The 18,913-nt window shown below is 36.8% G+C and overlaps 1 protein-coding gene across 1 annotated transcript in view; it reads right to left on the bottom strand.

The window, feature by feature from the left end:
* sema3c (sema domain, immunoglobulin domain (Ig), short basic domain, secreted, (semaphorin) 3C) overlaps positions 1-18,913 on the bottom strand; it is a 161,938-nt gene that overhangs the window by 57,585 nt on the left and 85,440 nt on the right. The window contains exons 3-4 of the mRNA XM_039761054.1: positions 3,002-3,162; positions 2,549-2,611 (exon numbers count right to left, since the gene is read on the bottom strand). Of these exons, the coding sequence (XP_039616988.1) occupies positions 2,549-2,611; positions 3,002-3,162 (224 nt within the window). The remainder of the gene's footprint in view (positions 1-2,548; positions 2,612-3,001; positions 3,163-18,913) is intronic.

Here is an 18,913-nt window from a genome sequence, read left to right on the forward strand (position 1 = left end):
ACCACCTAAGTAAGTCTACCATGTACTTAAACTCCTCCATTTGGAACAACTTCTTTCTACTCATTAACGTTCTCAGAGAAGAACTTTGACCTCAGAGGTGAACTTGCTGATTCACACTCATCTGCACATCCCTCCACTGAAGACAGGATGCCATGGTCAGATGAGAATAGGAAGACATCATTACACAATAATAATACAAAAAACACAGCAACAACCCTTACATAACATTATTATCCTAACTCTGAAAATCATGACCAGTAAAGAAGATAACATTCATTCTTCACACAATCCTAAATGGATTTCAGAGAAAGTCATAGATGAATTTACTTATTGATAATGAAGAATGAATAAGAAATTGAATGATACTGAACACCAACACTGGAATACCAATATGTTCAAGTGCCACACACAAGGCACAGCAATATACTTCAAAACAAACTGTCTTCTTGTCTACAAAATATCCTTACACATAACTAGTACACAGTCGCAGCTTCTCAAATATCTGTGCAAGGATAAAGAGCTGGCCTAAAGTTTTATAGGCTGGACAGGATTCAAATTACTCCTCCTGATTCCAAGATTAATCTGTTGGCTAAAGTGTCCACCCCAGCAAATTAGCATACATTTTCAGCTTGTGCCAGAGTTAGGAGCACACGTGGCAGGGTGTGCTGAACTAATTATATAATTACCACTCAAGCAGTGATGGTAATCAGCAGGCACCAACTGTAGGTTGAGTAAAAAAAGGGAATGGGGCAGGAGGGGTTGTGTTTTGCTATGAGAAAAATCAGAGTGGGAGATCTATTGCTAGTAGTAGAGGTAACAGGATAAAGGGACGGGCAGCATTTATTTTGGTCGACCTTCTCATAAAGATGCAGTTCTCTGCTGTGGCAGTACTCTCATCAGTAGCAAGAAGGAGAGAGAGACAGAGAACCGGGAGTTGGTCCAGAGGGGAAGGCTCAGAACATGGAGGCATTCAGAGAAGAGCATGACATTCTGAGAGCTGTGGCAATAGTTTGAATCTGTATGGTTGATTGGGAACACAGCAAGCTGTGTTAGAGAGAAAACCAGATATAGTGGCATTTAGAAAAAAGCAAGGCAGCCTGGAAACTTAGGAAACCATTAATGCTTTAGTTCAGGTCTGAGTGGGGGATCAGGGATGCAATGGGCTGCACAGTGAAGTCTCCCATTGTACTGATAAGGACAGAAAGAGATCAGGAAAGGATGTGATGGTTTTAACTCACTGCTTTGCAATTTGAACTTTATTTGTTAAAATTTTCTATGTATTTATTTATTGAACGCACCAAAGTTTCTGGTTTATTTTAATAGATAGATAGATAGATAGATAGATAGATAGATAGATAGATAGATAGATAGATAGATAGATAGATAGATACTTTATTAATGGACGGATTGTATGGATTTATTTATTCAAATTATGTATTGCCTTATTTGAATATACACTATTTGCATTTTATTATTCTCCTCTTTTAAATGAACTACCAGTATTCTGATTTTAAAGTGTTACCTGTCTGCTCACTTACTCTGGTCCTTCATTGGTTATGGCTATTGATGTCATTGGATAAAAGAAGAAGACATGGCTGCAGGTCCAAAGCATCATACACCTCCATTTTGACATGAATATTTTCCCACCCAGATATGCTCCTAGCCAACCGATTCATTTTTTTTTAATCTTGAGAATCTTTGTGTGGAAGTGCCCACTTTGTAGATTGATTGTTTTGCTTACAGCTAGTGCATACAAACTGCTGTAGCCATAATAAGTAAAGAGATACATTTACAGAGGTGACATTTAAATTTATTCCAAAATGAGGTTCTGTACTAGCTGTTATTTGGCAATTCCACCAAATCACTGATGAACTATGAGCAGTTATCTGCTCAGCATCGCTCTTTATGTGGAGGTCCACATCATACTTTCAGATCAAATCACACAACTACAAAGTTGATTATTGAATTTGAGTGGGAGTCCTGTTGTTGTACTGTATTTTAAGCAGCTGACCCACCTCACCATATAGACAGAAGCACCTCACTTAGATAGATAGATAGATAGATAGATAGATAGATAGATAGATAGATAGATAGATAGATAGATAGATAGATAGATAGATAGATTCAGGGAAAATTTTCATACTTGAATACTGTATTTCTCAGTCCAGTTATCTAAAAGACATTTATGAAACATTTGCATGTTGTAAATAGTTCTAAAAGCATAGTAAATTAAAATAATACATATTGTTCAAAAATATTTTGCAAGTTTTACATAGGAATCCAAGAATAAGCATTGTATTTGTAAGTGTAAAAAGTATGTCTTTGCTCTAAAAACATTTCCTAAGTAAGTGGAAAATTATTTAGTAAAATCTTTTTCCTTTTCTTTTTCCTATGCACTTTCCCTGTATGCATTTTTAAAACCACAAAACATCTTGTTATATATCATTTATTTCCTTGTTCAGCCTGTTAGAAGGCCATCTCAGTCATTGTTTGGCAAGAGCATTAGGGTAAACTGACTCAGAAGTAAAACATTTTATTTTCTCCTTACCGTGGGATCTTTGCCAGCCATTTTGCATTCTTCAATTTTGCTGCTTGATGCCGGCCAGAATACCTTTTAAATGAAGCATATTAAAAACAGTCAATGCAATTTTGAAGCTTTGTAATATAAAAAATAAAAATACCAGGTTAATGCTTCTTATTATATATTTCACATGTGAAAGGCTAGTATTTACAGATTATTGAGATATACAGTTTTAACTGTTTTTCTGTTGTGTGAAATAAAAACAGCATTCAAAAAAGACAGCTTTTTCTCAACAGAGAACATTTTTTCCAGGCAACATTTAAAATCAAGCACTTCTCTCTGCCATGTTTAGAACTAACAACATTGAGTCTGCATTTTCAAATCTAAAATTTTGAGTTGCATACTGTTATATATGTAGAAGTACACTTCAGAAAGGCATTATTGTGCCACATAGAGTTTATTATTGAAGATACAACTTACAGATAGAGATTCGTGGGTAATGTTGTTAATGTTTAATGACAGAACATGGTCTTTGCTGCCCACATAAATCCGATCCTGGTCTTCATCCATTAGTAGAATCCTGTAGTCCATGGGATATGGAGATACACTGTAATGCTGCGAGGTTTGTGTGGCTTGTAACTCTGAAATGGAAACAAAAGACATGCTTTTCAAAACACATTCAACATTTACTGAATTTATAGAGTCTGTAAAAAATATGATGATACAGTATTTCAATAATATTTTGAATGTAACATAAACAACAAGAATAAAAGTTACTGTTGAGGAAAACTTGAATTTAAAACAGAATAATGAACCTAAATCTAATATTCTGTCAAGTTTCAGTGCTGACTGGCAGGGTTAATCTATGAATATTGGTAAATAATTGAGCAGTTATTGTGAAAAATTGCTAACTGAATGAAATAAATATTTTTGTTAATTGAACATATTCTAGATGGCACAATGAAGCAATGGTTAGTGCGGAGTCACCTTTGGTGGTCAGCTATCATTTCCTAACCAAGTTCACTGTCTGGGCAGTGTTTGTTCATTCTCATTATGTTGGTGAGGATTGGACAGCAGGTTCTTCTTCTTGCCAGCTGAAATTCCTCTTTTGTCTCCTTGTGGTCTATAGCTGATGCTCCCAGAGTAGTTTTCCTGGGGACTCTCTAGAATTGCATTTACCATCCTTTGTCTTTGAATATTAGCATTTAGAGGGGATTTAATTTGGTTACATATACAGTATATTTATCTATATGTTACTGTTTGAAGCTTCTTAATCCAGTTGAGGACTGAACATGAGTGGGGTCGGTCCCTACATAAGATTACAAGAACAAGTACAAGTCACAGGGTGCTTACACATCCACACTAACTTATGGTGAGCTAATCTGAAGCCATCAATTAACTCATTGGGATGTAAGATGAAAACCAAAGTTTCCAAGGGAAACACCACACCAGCACAAAGATAACCTGCAGACATCTCACAGACTGTGACCAGGTCTGAGTTCAAAGTTAGTCTTTAGAGGTTTGCGACAGTAAAACTAACCACTTTCTGCTTTGATAACGTCATCGTGGATATTTCATAAAGGGTTTGAGTATATCACAGTGAGAAACATTTTGTGGATGCATTAAAATGATCCTCTCTTTGACTTTCAATCACACACAATAGACATCATTGGCTACCTCATCAGACCAACATGGCAATCTACTGTGAAAGAGCTGATAAAAAATATAGCATTCCCATCTTTGAAATATGGAAGGAAAACCCACAAAGACATGGGACAGAGCATGCAAAGTCCACATGGGCAGTGAACAGACATGTGATTCAAACCCACCACTCCAGAGATGGGAGGAAGAAGTGCAAAACACTATATGACCATATTGCCCAAAACGATCCTTATGATTTAGATCTGATGTAACATGGATTGTAAAGAAAGTTTGCCAGATCATTCTCAATATGGCATGTTCAGTAAATATGACAGTTTGTACAAAAGCACAACAAAGGTATTACAGCAAAAGTATGTGCCATTCTTAGCACCTGTACCTTTTTAAATATTATTTTGTGAAATAAATGTCTTTACTTATTTAGTAGTATTTAGTGTAATAGTGTAAATAATGATAATTTCCAGTTAAAAAGTAAAGAACCTAAAAATGACCCCAGGGATGTGACTTGCATGCATAATACTAACAATTTTAAATATGCCTATTTGTACATATAGTGTGTTTCATTTTACTCATTTTCTAATATGTGAAGAAAGAATTAAAGACAACTTATTAAAACAATTTTAGAAACAGAGAAACCTCTCTGTATTTTTTCTGCATGCATATGACTTTCATCAGTATTACTTAGTTTATTTAGTCAGCAAAATATATCTATTTTGTATCTTTAAAAAATGTTATTTTTCATTTCACAGTTTATAACATGAAACATTTATATAGCTTGGTTTGATATAATATAAACATAAGTAAGTCATCATGTGTCACATGTGTCATTATGATTTAATATACAGTATATATGACTGCGCTTAAGGATATAAATAGCAGAAGGTGTAATCTGTACAACTCTGGCTGTGGTTCTGACACCTCAGCTAGAAGTTAACATTGGAAAAGATAAAAGTCTGTTTTTACATTAACAGTGCTCTGAAATGTAAACATTTTATTTCATACATACCCTGTCAATCAGCTATAATTATTAAAAAATAACTACAGAATCATGTACACTGTATTGTTAATAAAGTATGGCATTTAGATACAATGATACATTCTATTTAAACTTTTGGAAAATCTACTTATTAATAAAATGTGACTGCCTTTGAAAAATGATTATAAAATAATGCATGTAGTTTTCCTGCTGCAATTTGTTTTTAATGACTGGATTTCATTTACATTTAAGTTTGTGAAAATATTTATTAACCACTTTACATCATCTTAATTAAAAACTCATTTTTATACCTTAACACTGGCATCATTTAGTGTGATTATTACTGATGATAGAATTCTTTAATCCTAGCATCTTCCTAACCTTTGCAAATGTCTCTATCATTTTACTATCGGGCACATTAGAACAGTGCTCCGTGACACTGAGCTATGGCTGTCATGAATAACTCTACTCTGTAAACTCACTGCCATAAAAGATGGATGGCTTGGCAGACTTCACCTGGTAAGATTTATTTCCTTTAGTTACCCTTGGGGTATTTATTACACTTTACAATAAATTAACTATACAGTATAAGTAAATTTGCCATTTAAACACTGTAAAAATGATCTATACGGCCTCACTCATTGGCTAGTAGGTTTAAACAATGTCTATTTGCTCCTCCCATTCCCAAAAGCTTTATGAGTATAATTCTACCAATGTCGCTAAAATTATTTACAGTGTGATATTTAGTTTATTAGCAGTACTTTTTCAATCAGCTGTATACTGGTTACTTACTTTTCAGAATGGAAACATCTAGCAATAATCATGAACCACAACACCCACCCATCCAACATTTGCCAAAGTATACGAACTATGAATCATTAGTCGTCTTTAGGCTCACAAATCAGTTTGTGGCAGACAAATTATCTTATTTTGTGCAGAATAGCAAAAGTTAATATTGATTTAAAAGTTAAGATGTTGATGCTGTACAGAATATAATCACAGTTTTATTTAAATATGATACTCCCATTTATTTACTTAAACTCTCACTTTTCAATTTCAGGGTAATAAAGAGTCAGAGTCTAAACCAGCATGACTGGAGCAAGACAGGAATTGGACATCACAAATCACAACCACAGTCATTAGTTAGCCTAATGTGCATGACTGGTATTCTACCTTTGTCTACATGGGTTTTCTCGACATGTCAGTTTTCTCTCACTTATCAAAGACATGTATGCTAATCAATTGTAGACTGCGTCAGAAATGCAAACTTGGTGAGTATTTTGTGGTATCTGGTGTGAGGGAACTGGGTAAAAAGGAAGGAAAATGGCACAGTCAGCAACAAATGTTTTATTTTTCCTTCCTATTGTGGGCGACAAAGGATAATAATTAATATCATAACTTTCACCCAGCAGCTAACTTTGCACTTACATTCAATCAAGATAAAAAAAACAAACCACAGACTGGAACTTTGTTCGACCACCTTGCAGATGACAAGAGAAGGAAAAATATATCAAGTGCTGTCAAACATAATATGTTTTCGTTCATTTACCATCTTGCTGGTTGAGGCTAGTACCATTGTGGCACTGATGTAACATTGTTCATATTCATTCGCATACAATTTTGCAGTTGTAGTCAGTGACCACGTGTTTTTTTTCCAAGTCTGTACATTTTGGTGCATGGTGGTGTTTCTTTTGCACTGCAGAACATGCAGAGGAAAGAAAGTTCCTCTGAAAAGTGAGCCATGAACACTTCTTTTCTCAGTGGACCCCATATGCCTTGTACAGTACATGCGCGTTGATCGCCGCCAGGTCAAGCTGTCGCATCTTCCTTGAACCTTTTCTGAAAGTGTTTATTTGATTTTTGGACTTCAGGCTTCACAGATTATATAGTTTGTGTGTACATTTTGTCATTTATTACTAAAATATGAAAAACATTTCTGTTTTAACAATGTGTTTACACAGATTATTGTAGAAACGGAACACATGTAAAATGCATGTGTTCCAAATAACAATCTATTATTTCCACTGTAAAACCCCAGCACTTCACTCCCAGATAATCAAGGCTGGAACTGGGAGAACTTTGTGCATGTTCTGCCACGGTGGGGGGATGGAATAGTAGGCTGCTTGCTGGTTGTCTTGATTGGCACATTAACAAGACAAAAGACCCCGACTGAGAGGAGAGAAGGGATTTAAGGTGAGCCAGATTTACAAGTTTTTTCGTAGGCTTTAGTAATTCTAGTGTTAAATTCACCATGTGTGTCTATGCTCTGTGATGGAATGATACTCCAGGCAGGGTTGGTTTTTGATTTGTGCCAAGTGATTCTGGGCTTCTGCATTCCCAAGCCTGAAAAAGCAAGTTCAGAAAAAGGGTGCATTGATAGATGGACTTTGTGCAACAAGATGTTTTGACTTCAATGACAAATTTACTCTAGTTATATACAAGTGAATGTTCTGCTGTAGTTTTGGAATGGTGTGTAATACATATTGGTGTCCAATCTGATCTTATAATTATTGGTGTCACATAATGGTGTCCTACCCATGAATATATATTGCTAAACTTGGCTGAATCAGTAACCAAAGAAACATAAATTACATAAGTTGGCTGCCCAGAAGTTTTATTGTGTGACTCTGTAACATTTCATTGTCACATTTTTGTTTTGAAGTGAATAAGTGCCAAATCTAAATGATATAAAATAAAATCTTCAGCAAAATATAAGAAATACCATATTTATTTTCAGAGTAATTGTTAGTGTATGCAACTGCCATGAAAACAAAACTGAGAAATAAAGTAAAGAATTTGAAAAGATCTTAAAAATGATCCCAAATCAGCTTTTCAACTCCAAAAACTGAAACATCCATCAGCAAAAAAAAAAGGGAAACTATTTCATTGTTCAAAAATGCCATGCCTTGGCTTCCAGGTAATCACTAAGGAGCTTTCAGCTTACTAATTACCATGTCTGACCTAGAAAATAAATTCTTAGAGTAATAAGACTGTCACCAGGGAAGAATATATTCCCAGATGCTTTATTGATCTCTAAGACTTAAGTACTCTGTGAGGTAAGAAAATCAATGCAAAGAAAATAAAAATAATAATAATAATACAATAGCAATGTCAGAGTTACATTTTATTTAGTTATTTAGATATTTTGTTTAAGTGGCATGTCTGGTGCTTTGTTCCCTTTTTAAAATATGGGCTGAAAAGCTGTGAGCCAAGTGCCAGGAGATGAAAGCTGAGTCCAGAGACTTGGTTGAGAGCTGACGCCAATACCCTAATTTTGATGTTGATGTTACATTTGTTTGCTTCTGTAGACGCGACTTTTTCAATAAAGTCTGCCCAACTTTTTTTTTTTTTGTTGCTGTTTCTCGTATTTTATGTGCTTTAGTTGCAGAGCAGTCTACGTTCTGTCAGTCACATACTGAAAGCAATCCTGTGACATACTTCAGCCGAGGCGTGCTATGGCAGCAATTCTGTATAAAGTATGCATTTAATTAGAACCTTAGGAGATGTTATCGGATGTTGGAGTCTGGGGCACTGGCAAGATTAAGAATTCTGAAGCACAGACTTTGATGTTTGGTTTATTATTGTATCTGAACAAAAGGGTGTTGAATCTAAGATGCTTTGTGCCAGCTTTTTGTGTAATCTGCAAGGTACCACCTAATGTGAAAGTGTAATGAAAACCCCTTGATGCAGGGTGTTAGTGACTACATCATAGATTCCAATAGAAAATGGCACTGAATGAGGTAGGTGAGTTTTCAAATAGATTTTTTATCAAGTAGTATTTCTTGTTTGATTAAAAATACTTTTGTAGATTCAGAGGCACCAGTTCTAAATAGAAGGTCAGCAGCATGTGAGGCCACTCTATCACAGAACAAGCACATTCATGGCCAGTTTATACTCATCATTCATACCTCAAAGCTCCAGGGTCTCAGGTTCAAGGCACAGCCCTGGGTACTGACTATTTTCCTCTTTCTCAAAATGGGGTTTTTGTCCCATATTTTAAAGACATACAGGTTAGCTTAATGTGTGACTCTACACTGGTACCACATAACTAAATATGGAAGTGTATGCGGTTGAACCAGGAAAAAAAATGATGTTCCAGTCAGGGTTTGTTTCTGTCTTGTGTGTAGTGCTATGGAGGCAATGGCCCCCTGCAAACCTGTACTGGAGAAGCGGGTTAGCTGATCCTCCACATCTTTGGCATGAGAAAAAGAAGCGGAAGTAGTTCAGCTATGAGGAGAACATGCAGACTCCACACAGTTACATCACTGGCCCAGGATTTTAATCCATATCTCTAGAGATGTGAGGCTGCAATGCACAATAATACTCCTGTTTGTTGCCTCTTACTGCTATTATTAATTCATTCAAATTAAAAAGGTAATATGTTTTATGCTATTTTTTTAATTAGGCAAGACTGGGTAATTATTTTCAAACTAAAAGTAGATAATTGTTCTAGCTCTCCATGTCTTCCAATCTTTCCAACTTTCCCTCAAATAATTTTTAGAGAAAAGAATGCTTATTAAGGGAAAAACATAAATATCATCATAATAGTTAAATTTACAATTTAGTATTACAAATGATTTAAAGAGTGGGACAGTATTTAACACTCATGCAACACAGCTCATAGTGACAAGAGTTAGATTCCAGGCCTAGTGAATGTCTGTGTGGAGTTTGAAAATTCTTCAGAGATCATGTGGTGTTTTCTCCGTGAATTCTGGTATTTTCACCTCTCACAAAGATGCGCAGGTTAACTTAACTGGTCAGTCTGGGCCTGATGGAAGAACATAGGTGCTGTTGAGCCATAGCCTGGTGTCTTTGTTTTAAATATACAGCAGCTCATACCTAGGAAATAATTCCTGTGCTTGACCAGACCTGACACTGGGATGGGGTTTAAAGCTGAAACAACTACTGAGGCTACTAGAGTATGGAGTTAGGTAGACAATAAAAGGACATTTACAGAGTTCAATGTATGAAAGTCATTTTTTACATTGTTCCTACATTCAGCTTACTCTAATCAAGATTCTGCCATCTTGTTTTTTTTTTACTTAACCAGCATCCAATTATCAATAAAGTGCAAACTCAATAAAAATGTACTGTAGGCAGCAGTTAGCTTGGAATCATTTGCACATGTCTCATGAAGATGCTGTTTTAATAAAGTATTTAGAAAGATGAAAAGGTTTCTATAATTCCACTCAGTAAATTTAGCTTTTTCCCATAAAAGTAAAACACACAGAGATGGAAATTTCTGACTTGGCAAAAAAAAAGGATCAAACAGTTTAATGAAATGTGCGCTCTGCTACCTGACAGATTAGGCATTTTATTAAAAAACTGAAAGGAAAAGGTGTGGCTACCATTGCACTACAGGACTAGGGAGATGGTGGTGCCAACAAAGCTAAATAGATAACTGATAGAGTTCACTACATATGGTTTTGAGCTGTAGGGCTAAGTTCACTTGACTACTGTTTTCAATTTAGAGGATCATGAAGGCTCTTCTCTATAAGCTGCTCTCAATAACAGCTCTACACAAAATATTGATTTGGCTTGCTTTTATACAGAACATGGCAAGTAAAATTGACAGTATTGCATATGTTTGTGACAGGTCAACTATATTTACCTGCTACCTTAAATAATTTAAAACAGTAAACAAATAAATACAAATTTGAGGATAGACTTAAATAAATATTTTTAGAATAACGAATTACACTCAAAGAGTAGCTAAACTGCCATAATAATCTTGTCAATGCAGATGAAATATACGTGGGTACCGAAGGTAAAAAGTCATCAAACACCAAGCCCTGACATTACTCAGGAAGACAATCTCATGAGTCAAGGGTCTAGCGCATTCATAAATGCTTTTTACATATAATTTTACATTTTTATGACAATCGTGTACACTTCCATGTTGACTAAACAATTTCTGTTCTGCTCCTCCTGCAGCTAATACTCACTACTGTTCATCCTGTAGTAGTGCATCACCATCTGCTGGGTACAAAGACAGAGAAAGAAAAACTGAAGATGGGACATCAGCCTCAACATGACATAAGCTTGTAAGACATCTTTGAGACTTCATGAAGAAAAAGCTGATATTCCACCAACTAGGAAGTGTTTCTTCTTTGATACTTTCCGGGTGTGCGCTGCAAGTATCTTCAACTCCTCATTGCTAAAATAAATGACGTCTCAATTTTTTCCCTATCCCATTGTCAGTCATTTTGCACAAAGCAAACTGACTTTCGTTCTTTTCTATTTCCATCAAAATATTCTTGAAGTCCAACTAAATGCTTTTGTAACCGGGAATGAAACAAAGCCATTACATTAATATGACACAACAAAGTGCACTGTTAAAAAAGATAAACCATCCATGTTGGCTAATTGTAAAACAAACCTGCTGTTTAAAATACTACAAGCAATTCTACAATTAGGTCTCTATGCCTGCTTTGTATTATAAATAGTAATAATAGCAAATAGTATGAGCCAAGGTAAAAAGGGGTCTGTAAAATAATATTTGCATGGTAAAAGGTCTGTCTTAGCCATTGCCTGTGGAGTTTGCATGGCCTTATTGCATGTGCAATGGTCTCCTCTGGGTTTTATAGATTCTCTTTACATGCCAAAGATGAGCATGTTAGGTCAATTACTGTCTGTAAACCATCTCTATTTTGGTTAGGAAAATTCATGATTCTGGTGTTGCTTCTGACTATGAATTTAAAACATATCCTTTAACATAACAATCAATTTTTGCCTCACCTTAACTATGTCTGCCTTTCCTCCATTAGCAATGATAACATTTTTTTTAAAATAAAGTGTCTGTTGAGTTTGCATGGTCTCATTATCTGGACAAAGGGCTCCTCTACTTTCTATGGTTTCTTCCAGTATCTTAAATATAGAAATGCTAGGTGAATTTCTGCTATGAATGATTCTACTTTGTATATTATTCCTTGGTGTAATACATTTTTCTTTGTTACTTATTAATTTTTCGTTGGGTTTTTTAAACTTCTTTGGGCTTGGTTTCACTTTAATTTTCTATTTTCATTTTTTTGGGATTTGGGACTTAATATTTTATTTTACCATCCTGTTTTGGAAATACTGCTTTTTAGGGATCACAGCCATTTTGGACATTTATAATCACAATAAGGAGTGGTTCCAGACAATATTTAAGTTGGTGCTGGGTGTCTCGCTTTGTCTAAATTTATGTATACCTTCTCATGCTTCCAGCGCTGCATCCGAGTGGCAGCCTTTCCAGCAGCTCCGTATATGACTTTATCTTTTTACCTTTTTATCTCTATTTTTCTCTATTTCACTGATCACTTCTACCACTTTCTTTTATGTGGAATTGCTCCCTGGACACTTTTTACTATTTTACTACTTGACATGGATTTTACACTCGAGAATCGCCTATTCAAGTAGTCAGCTTAAAGCACTGAGAAGAAATGCTTATGCCGGTGTGGTTCCTTATTTACCTGACGAGGTAAGAAGACGATATCAGGGCAGCCGAGCCAGTGCAAAGATAAAAGATAAGGTTAAATCGAGACAACTTGAGAGAAAATGGAGTTATAAACCGTCGGTGCCTTCTGTGATCCTGGGAAATGTAAACTCACTACCAAATAAGATTGACGAACTTGCTGGTGAAAAATGTCAGAACCTACAGAGAATGCAGCTTGCTCTGTTTTAGTGAAACGTGGCTAACAACTACCATCCCAGATGCTAACGTGGAGCTACCCGGGTTTAGCACAGTTAGAGCGGACATAGACGCAAGTACCTGTGGAAAGTAGAAAGGAGGAGGACTCGCTCTCTATGTCAATACAAAGTGGAGCAACTCAGGACATGTAAATATTAAAATCTCCAATTGCTGCAAGGACATCGAACTGTTGGCCGTAAGTCTGCGTCCCTATTACTTGCCCAGAGAATTTGGACACGTGATTGTTGTTATTGTTTACATCCCCCCTCAAGCGAACGCGGAGATAGCGAGTGACATCATCCATTCCGCAGTTGCTAAGTTACAAATGCAGCACCCTGAGGCACTTGTGCTAATCGCTGGAGACTTTAACCATGTAACGCTGGACAAAACATTACCTGCCTTCTCCCAGTATGTGGATTATAACACCCGGGGAAACAGGACTATTGACCTACTGTATGCAAACGTTAAAGACGCATACAGCGCCACCCTGCTGCCTGCGCTTGGAAAAGCAGATCATAACCTGGTTCTGCTTCAGCCTCACTACAAACCAAGAGTGAGGGTGCTACCTACAACCACACGCTCATTCAGGAAGTGGTCCCCTGAGGCAGAGCAGGCTCTGAGAGACTGCTTTGAAACAACGGACTGGGATATCCTGCAGGGGTCACATAGTGAGAACATTGAAGAGGCTGTTGACTGCACAACTGATTACATCAACTTCTGTATGGACATTGTAGTTCCAGTAAGAACAGTATGCTGCTATGCTAACAACAAGCCATGGGTTACAAGTGACATCAAGGGCCTTTTGAACCAGAAGAAAAGGGCTTTTAAAGGTGGTGATCAGCATGAGCTCAAGCGCGTGCAGAAGGAACTCCGAGTCCAGCTCAGGGCGAAAGAGCAGTACAGGAGAAAGCTGGAGCAGAAGTTGCAGAACAACAGCATGAAGGAAGTGTGGGATGGGATGAAGATTATCACTGGCTGCAGCTCGGCGGGTGCCGCCATCAAGACAGACGTGGAGAGAGCAAACCAAATGAACAACTTCTTTAATAGGTTTGATCACCCTAACCCACTCTCACCTCGAGTACTGCATCCTCCAACCATCCTTCTGCTGATACCAGCATAGGTGAGACATCCCCACCCACAATTACAGCAGCCCATGTGAGCAGAGAGCTTAAAAGACTTCGTGCCAGCAAAGCAGCGGGTCCAGATGGTGTATCGCCACGACTGCTGAAGGCCTGTGCATTGGAACTGGGGAGTCCTCTACAGCGCATCTTCAACCTGAGCCTGGAACAGGGAGAGTCCCAAGGCTTTGGAAAACATCTTGTATCACCCTGTCCCAAAGGTATCACGTCCTAGTGAGCTGAATGACTTCCGCCTGTTGCTCTGACGTCACATCTGATGAAGACCATGCAGCGGCTGTTGCTTCACCACCTGAGGCCACAGGTCCACCACGCACTCGACCCTCTGCAGTTCGCATACCAGGAGAAGGTGGGAGCGGAGGATGCCATCATCTATATGCTTCAACGATCCCTCTCCCACCTGGACAGAGGCAGTGGTGCTGTAAGAATTATGTTTTTGGACTTCTCTAGTGCCTTCAACACCATCCAACCTCTGCTCCTTAGAGACAAGCTGACTGAGATGGGAGTAGACTCACACCTGGTGGCATGGATTGTGGACTATCTTACAGACAGACCTCAATATGTGCGTCTTGGGAACTGCAGGTCTGACATTGTGTTCAGCAATACAGGGGCACCGCAGGGGACTGTACTTTCTCCGGTCCTGTTCAATCTATATACATCAGACTTCCAATATGACTCGGAGTCCTGCCATGTGCAAAAGTTTGCTGATGACACTGCTATTGTGGGCTGCATCAGGAGTGGGCAGGAGGAGGAGTACAGGAAGCTAATCAAAGACTTTGTTAAATGGTGCGACTCAAACCACTTACATCTTAACACCAGCAAAACCAAGGAACTGGTCGTGGATTTTAGGAGGCCCAGGCCCCTCATGGACCCTGTGATCATCAGAGGTGACTGTGTGCAGAGGGTGCAGACCTATAAAAATCTGGGAGTGCAGCTGGATGACAAATTGGACTGGACTGCCAATACTGATGCTCTATGTAAGAAAGGTCAGAGCAGACTATACTTTCTGAGAAGGTTGGCATCCTTCAACATCTGCAGTAAGATGCTGCAGATGTTCTACCAGACGGTTGTGGCGAGTGCCCTCTTCTACGCGTGGTGTGCTGGGGTGGCAGTATAAAGACGAAAGACGCCTCACGCCTGGACAAACTTGTTAAGAAGGCAGGCTCTATTGTAGGAGTAAAATTGGACAGTTTAACATCTGTGGTAGAGCGACGGGCATTAAGCAAACTCCTGTCAATCATGAAGAATCCACTGCATTCACTGAACAGTGTCATCTATCTATCTATCTATCTATCTATCTATCTATCTATCTATCTATCTATCTATCTATCTATCTATCTATCTATCTATCTATCTATCAAAACCTTTGTCAAGTATTTTACTGTTAAAATATTTGCTTACTGACTTTTTGGATAGAAATTGTTGATATCTATTTTTCATAATGACTTTGAAGGAAGATTGTTTATTTTTCTGGTTACAACACCCTACTTTGTTTTTGGTTAACAATTTATTTCCAGGTTCATTCTGTTCAATAACTACCTGCCAGATTATGTCATGTGGCAATACAGGCTGACACCTCTAAACTTGAATGTGTGTGTGTGTGTGTGTCATATTTGTGCGTAAATGTGGCCCATAGTGGACTCATTTCCTATGAACTTGTATGAAAAATCAGTAAGGTCACAAAAGTTACACAATAACAATTCAACCTTAGTGCAAAAACTGGGTTAGGCAGAAAACATACCTTTGGAATTTGCTTCTGGTTATTTTGCAAAATGTAAAAATATAATTTATTCGTTAAACAAACAATACTGAGAGTCATGACAGTATCTTCAGGAAGACAGCAACCAGTACTGGACAGGGTGTAGCCCATTACAAAGTGCTGTATGTTTGCTAGAAATCATCTGGCAAGGAGCAGGTGCTCAGAGGAATACAAAGAAAGATAAAGGTGCAGGAGAAAATAGAAGCAATGAATGGAAACTGAAAGAATCATAATCAAAAACCCATAGAGGGGTGGAAAATCAAAGAAACAGTTAAAATTCAACTTCATAACAAAACTACATATCAAAGTTGAAATTTGAAGAACGTATATAAAAGGACCTGTAGGGTCCCTATAAATTAGGCGTTTTCAGGTTCTTTAAAGGAAGACATTAAGGAAATCCAATTGAACCTTTTTTCTTCAAGGATTCCCAGGACCTGGCAGCAAAGTGTATTTGTGCATTATTCAGCCAGACTCACAAATCCCTTTTTTCCAAAAGAGAACATTTATAACACAGTGAGGAAGACTCTTCAAATAGATAGACAGGTTGTTAAACAGTGATAGATAAATGCTAACAGAATTGGCTCTATGTTTGTACATTAAAGAGTTAAATTATATTGTTGTCACACAGAATATATTCCAGATGCCAATTTATTCCTTTACAATTTCCTAACACTAAATTTTTGTCAGATATTCTTTTAAGTGTCTACTAATCTGCAGATGATGTGTAATATAACAATAGGGAATCAATGCTAGTGTTCTGACAGAGTGTCTGACCACAACATCAAAAATATTAAATTGGAGAAAAGACATGGAAAGGGTGACAAATGCTGAGATAAAAACAAATCTTTTATCAAAACCAAAATAGAAATCAAACGTCTAAGTAATTGCCAGAAGTCTGTTAAATTAAAGATCTCAGAAACATACTGAATTACACTAGAAAGATTTGTAAATTAAATCCACAGTCTTTGATTTTGTGGTACTAGCTTCTGAATTGTCACACTGATGATGTTATGCAAAGCAACTTCTGTGACGTGATGCTCAGCAACCCATTATCATGCCATAGCAATGAGTGTCAAAAAATAGCAGCGCCCACGAAAAAACAACATAACATTAACTAAAAAAAATAAATCTAGAAATCAAAACATAACATGCAATCAATAATTCTATTGAGTTTCCTGAAATTCAAATCCCCAAAAAGGGTTAAGTAGAAATAAAAAAATGTTTTTTGGCTCAGAAAAATGATTAAACATTAACTTTAGATATTAATGCCAGTTACTAGAATCTAAAGTGGCTTGGTTGGATTGTGTATTCAAGAAACTGTGACCAAAGGCAACACCTAAAACTCTGAAATGTCATCATCTAATTAAAGAAAGCAAAACCATGAGCAAAGTCTGAAAAAAAAAGCTGTTAACCAAAGGACATGTTGTCACCAAAACCAACTTGCTAAAACTGCAAACAGCCAAGAAATGGAATGTTATGTGTCGTAAACCAGAAAGCTTTAAATGCAATGAGCACAAGACTTGGATTGTTTAAGATTTAAATCTGCAATTTCAGACATTGTACTGTACTGTAAGTTATGTGAGGTTATAAAGAGGTAGATCATGACAAGGCTTATGGTGCATCTTTGGAGACAGCCTTCTAGCAGCAGTGCCTGACATCCTAGAAACCCATTAGCAAAATGATCAAGCTACAAATTGGTGATGTATTGCACTTAAAGCGTGCCCTACTGCTTACACTAGTTATTCTTTTAGCAGGCTTATAAGGGACGTTCATGCTTTTTGACATTGAAGTTCTTTATCTGTCGCTTGTATTTTAAAATTTTCCATTTAAACACTAATTTTTGATGTTTTCTAAAATGCACTGCAATTTAATCTATTTACTCTAATATTCACAAACATTTCAATGTCCTAGCTTCAATCAAAACTTTTTTTTTGTATCAGTTAAAGCTTAAAAATAGACATACTTTCATTAATGAAAGTCTGACACCTTTTCACATCTTCTCCAGTTGTTTTCCTTCATATTCCCAGGACAGGTAACAAAAAGAGATTGCTGCACAGATTTGTTACTTTAGATAACGTATCTGCATTCAAATGACATTTTATTATTAACAGCATTTACAAATGTAAACAACATCAAATAGAATTTAATTTTGGACTTATCAGTGATTAAAATGATTTAATTATAAAATAAATCAATACTTTGTGTATTTATCCAGTTTCCCAGGTTCTAATTCTGAGCTTAGTCATTCTCCATGTGGGGTTTACTCTGGTTTTCATGCTACTGTATATGCTAAAAGCCATGCTGGCTAAGTTAATTACTGATTTTAGACTGGCAACGAATGGGCATGATTATGGCTGACTTTGTGAGCAGGCACCCTCTCCAAAGCTGTTTCCTACCTTGTGCATAAAGCTGCTGGAATAGCCTCCAGGCTCTATGATTCTAATTCAAGATAAGATGGAATAAGAGTGTTATGTTATGTATGAGGAAATCGATGACAGTGCTATACTTATAAGAGGCAATTTAGCCACAGGAAGCAAAGGGCTGTGTTTATAATGTTCATGATATATATTATTATTTTAAATGAAATACTACGGGGCAAACACGGATATGTATCTTCTTCTTCTTCTTTACCTACTAGCTGTGAAAATGATTTGGTGTGGCAACACTGGCTTTGATAAGTGTTTAATGCTATTGGCAACATAACACCTTTAAGTGATAACACCTGCTTTGTTATAAACATCATCTTCAAAAATCCTAGTCTAGACCATCTTAAATTCATTTGTTTATTTTTATCCCGACCTCAGATCACTTTGCCCCCATAGACTTTACAGTAGTGTCCTTGTTAATATAAGTCATATTCTTTTTAGTACACAAACTTTTATGCTGTATATAAAAAGCACTATAACAAGTTTTCTTTACTTTCAGTTTTTCTGGTTTTGTAGGAAGTCCTTGTTCTTTCCCCACTGCATATTTAATCAATGTCCACTATTGTTTATAGGCAATCACTGAGGTACGATAGGATTTTATATTCTCTAGTCTACTGCAGTAATATTGTGTATGTTTCTATTTATTTTCTGTTTGTTACTATTTTATTTCTTTTTATTTGAGCGCGCACCAATGTAGAAAGATTTGAAAATTTAGATATGATTCACATAAAAAAAAGAAAAAAGACATGCAATTTTTCCTGTCTTAA

This window comes from Polypterus senegalus, chromosome 8 (genome assembly GCF_016835505.1).
Source record: "Polypterus senegalus isolate Bchr_013 chromosome 8, ASM1683550v1, whole genome shotgun sequence".
In the NCBI taxonomy this organism is placed as follows: Eukaryota; Metazoa; Chordata; class Cladistia; order Polypteriformes; family Polypteridae; genus Polypterus; species Polypterus senegalus.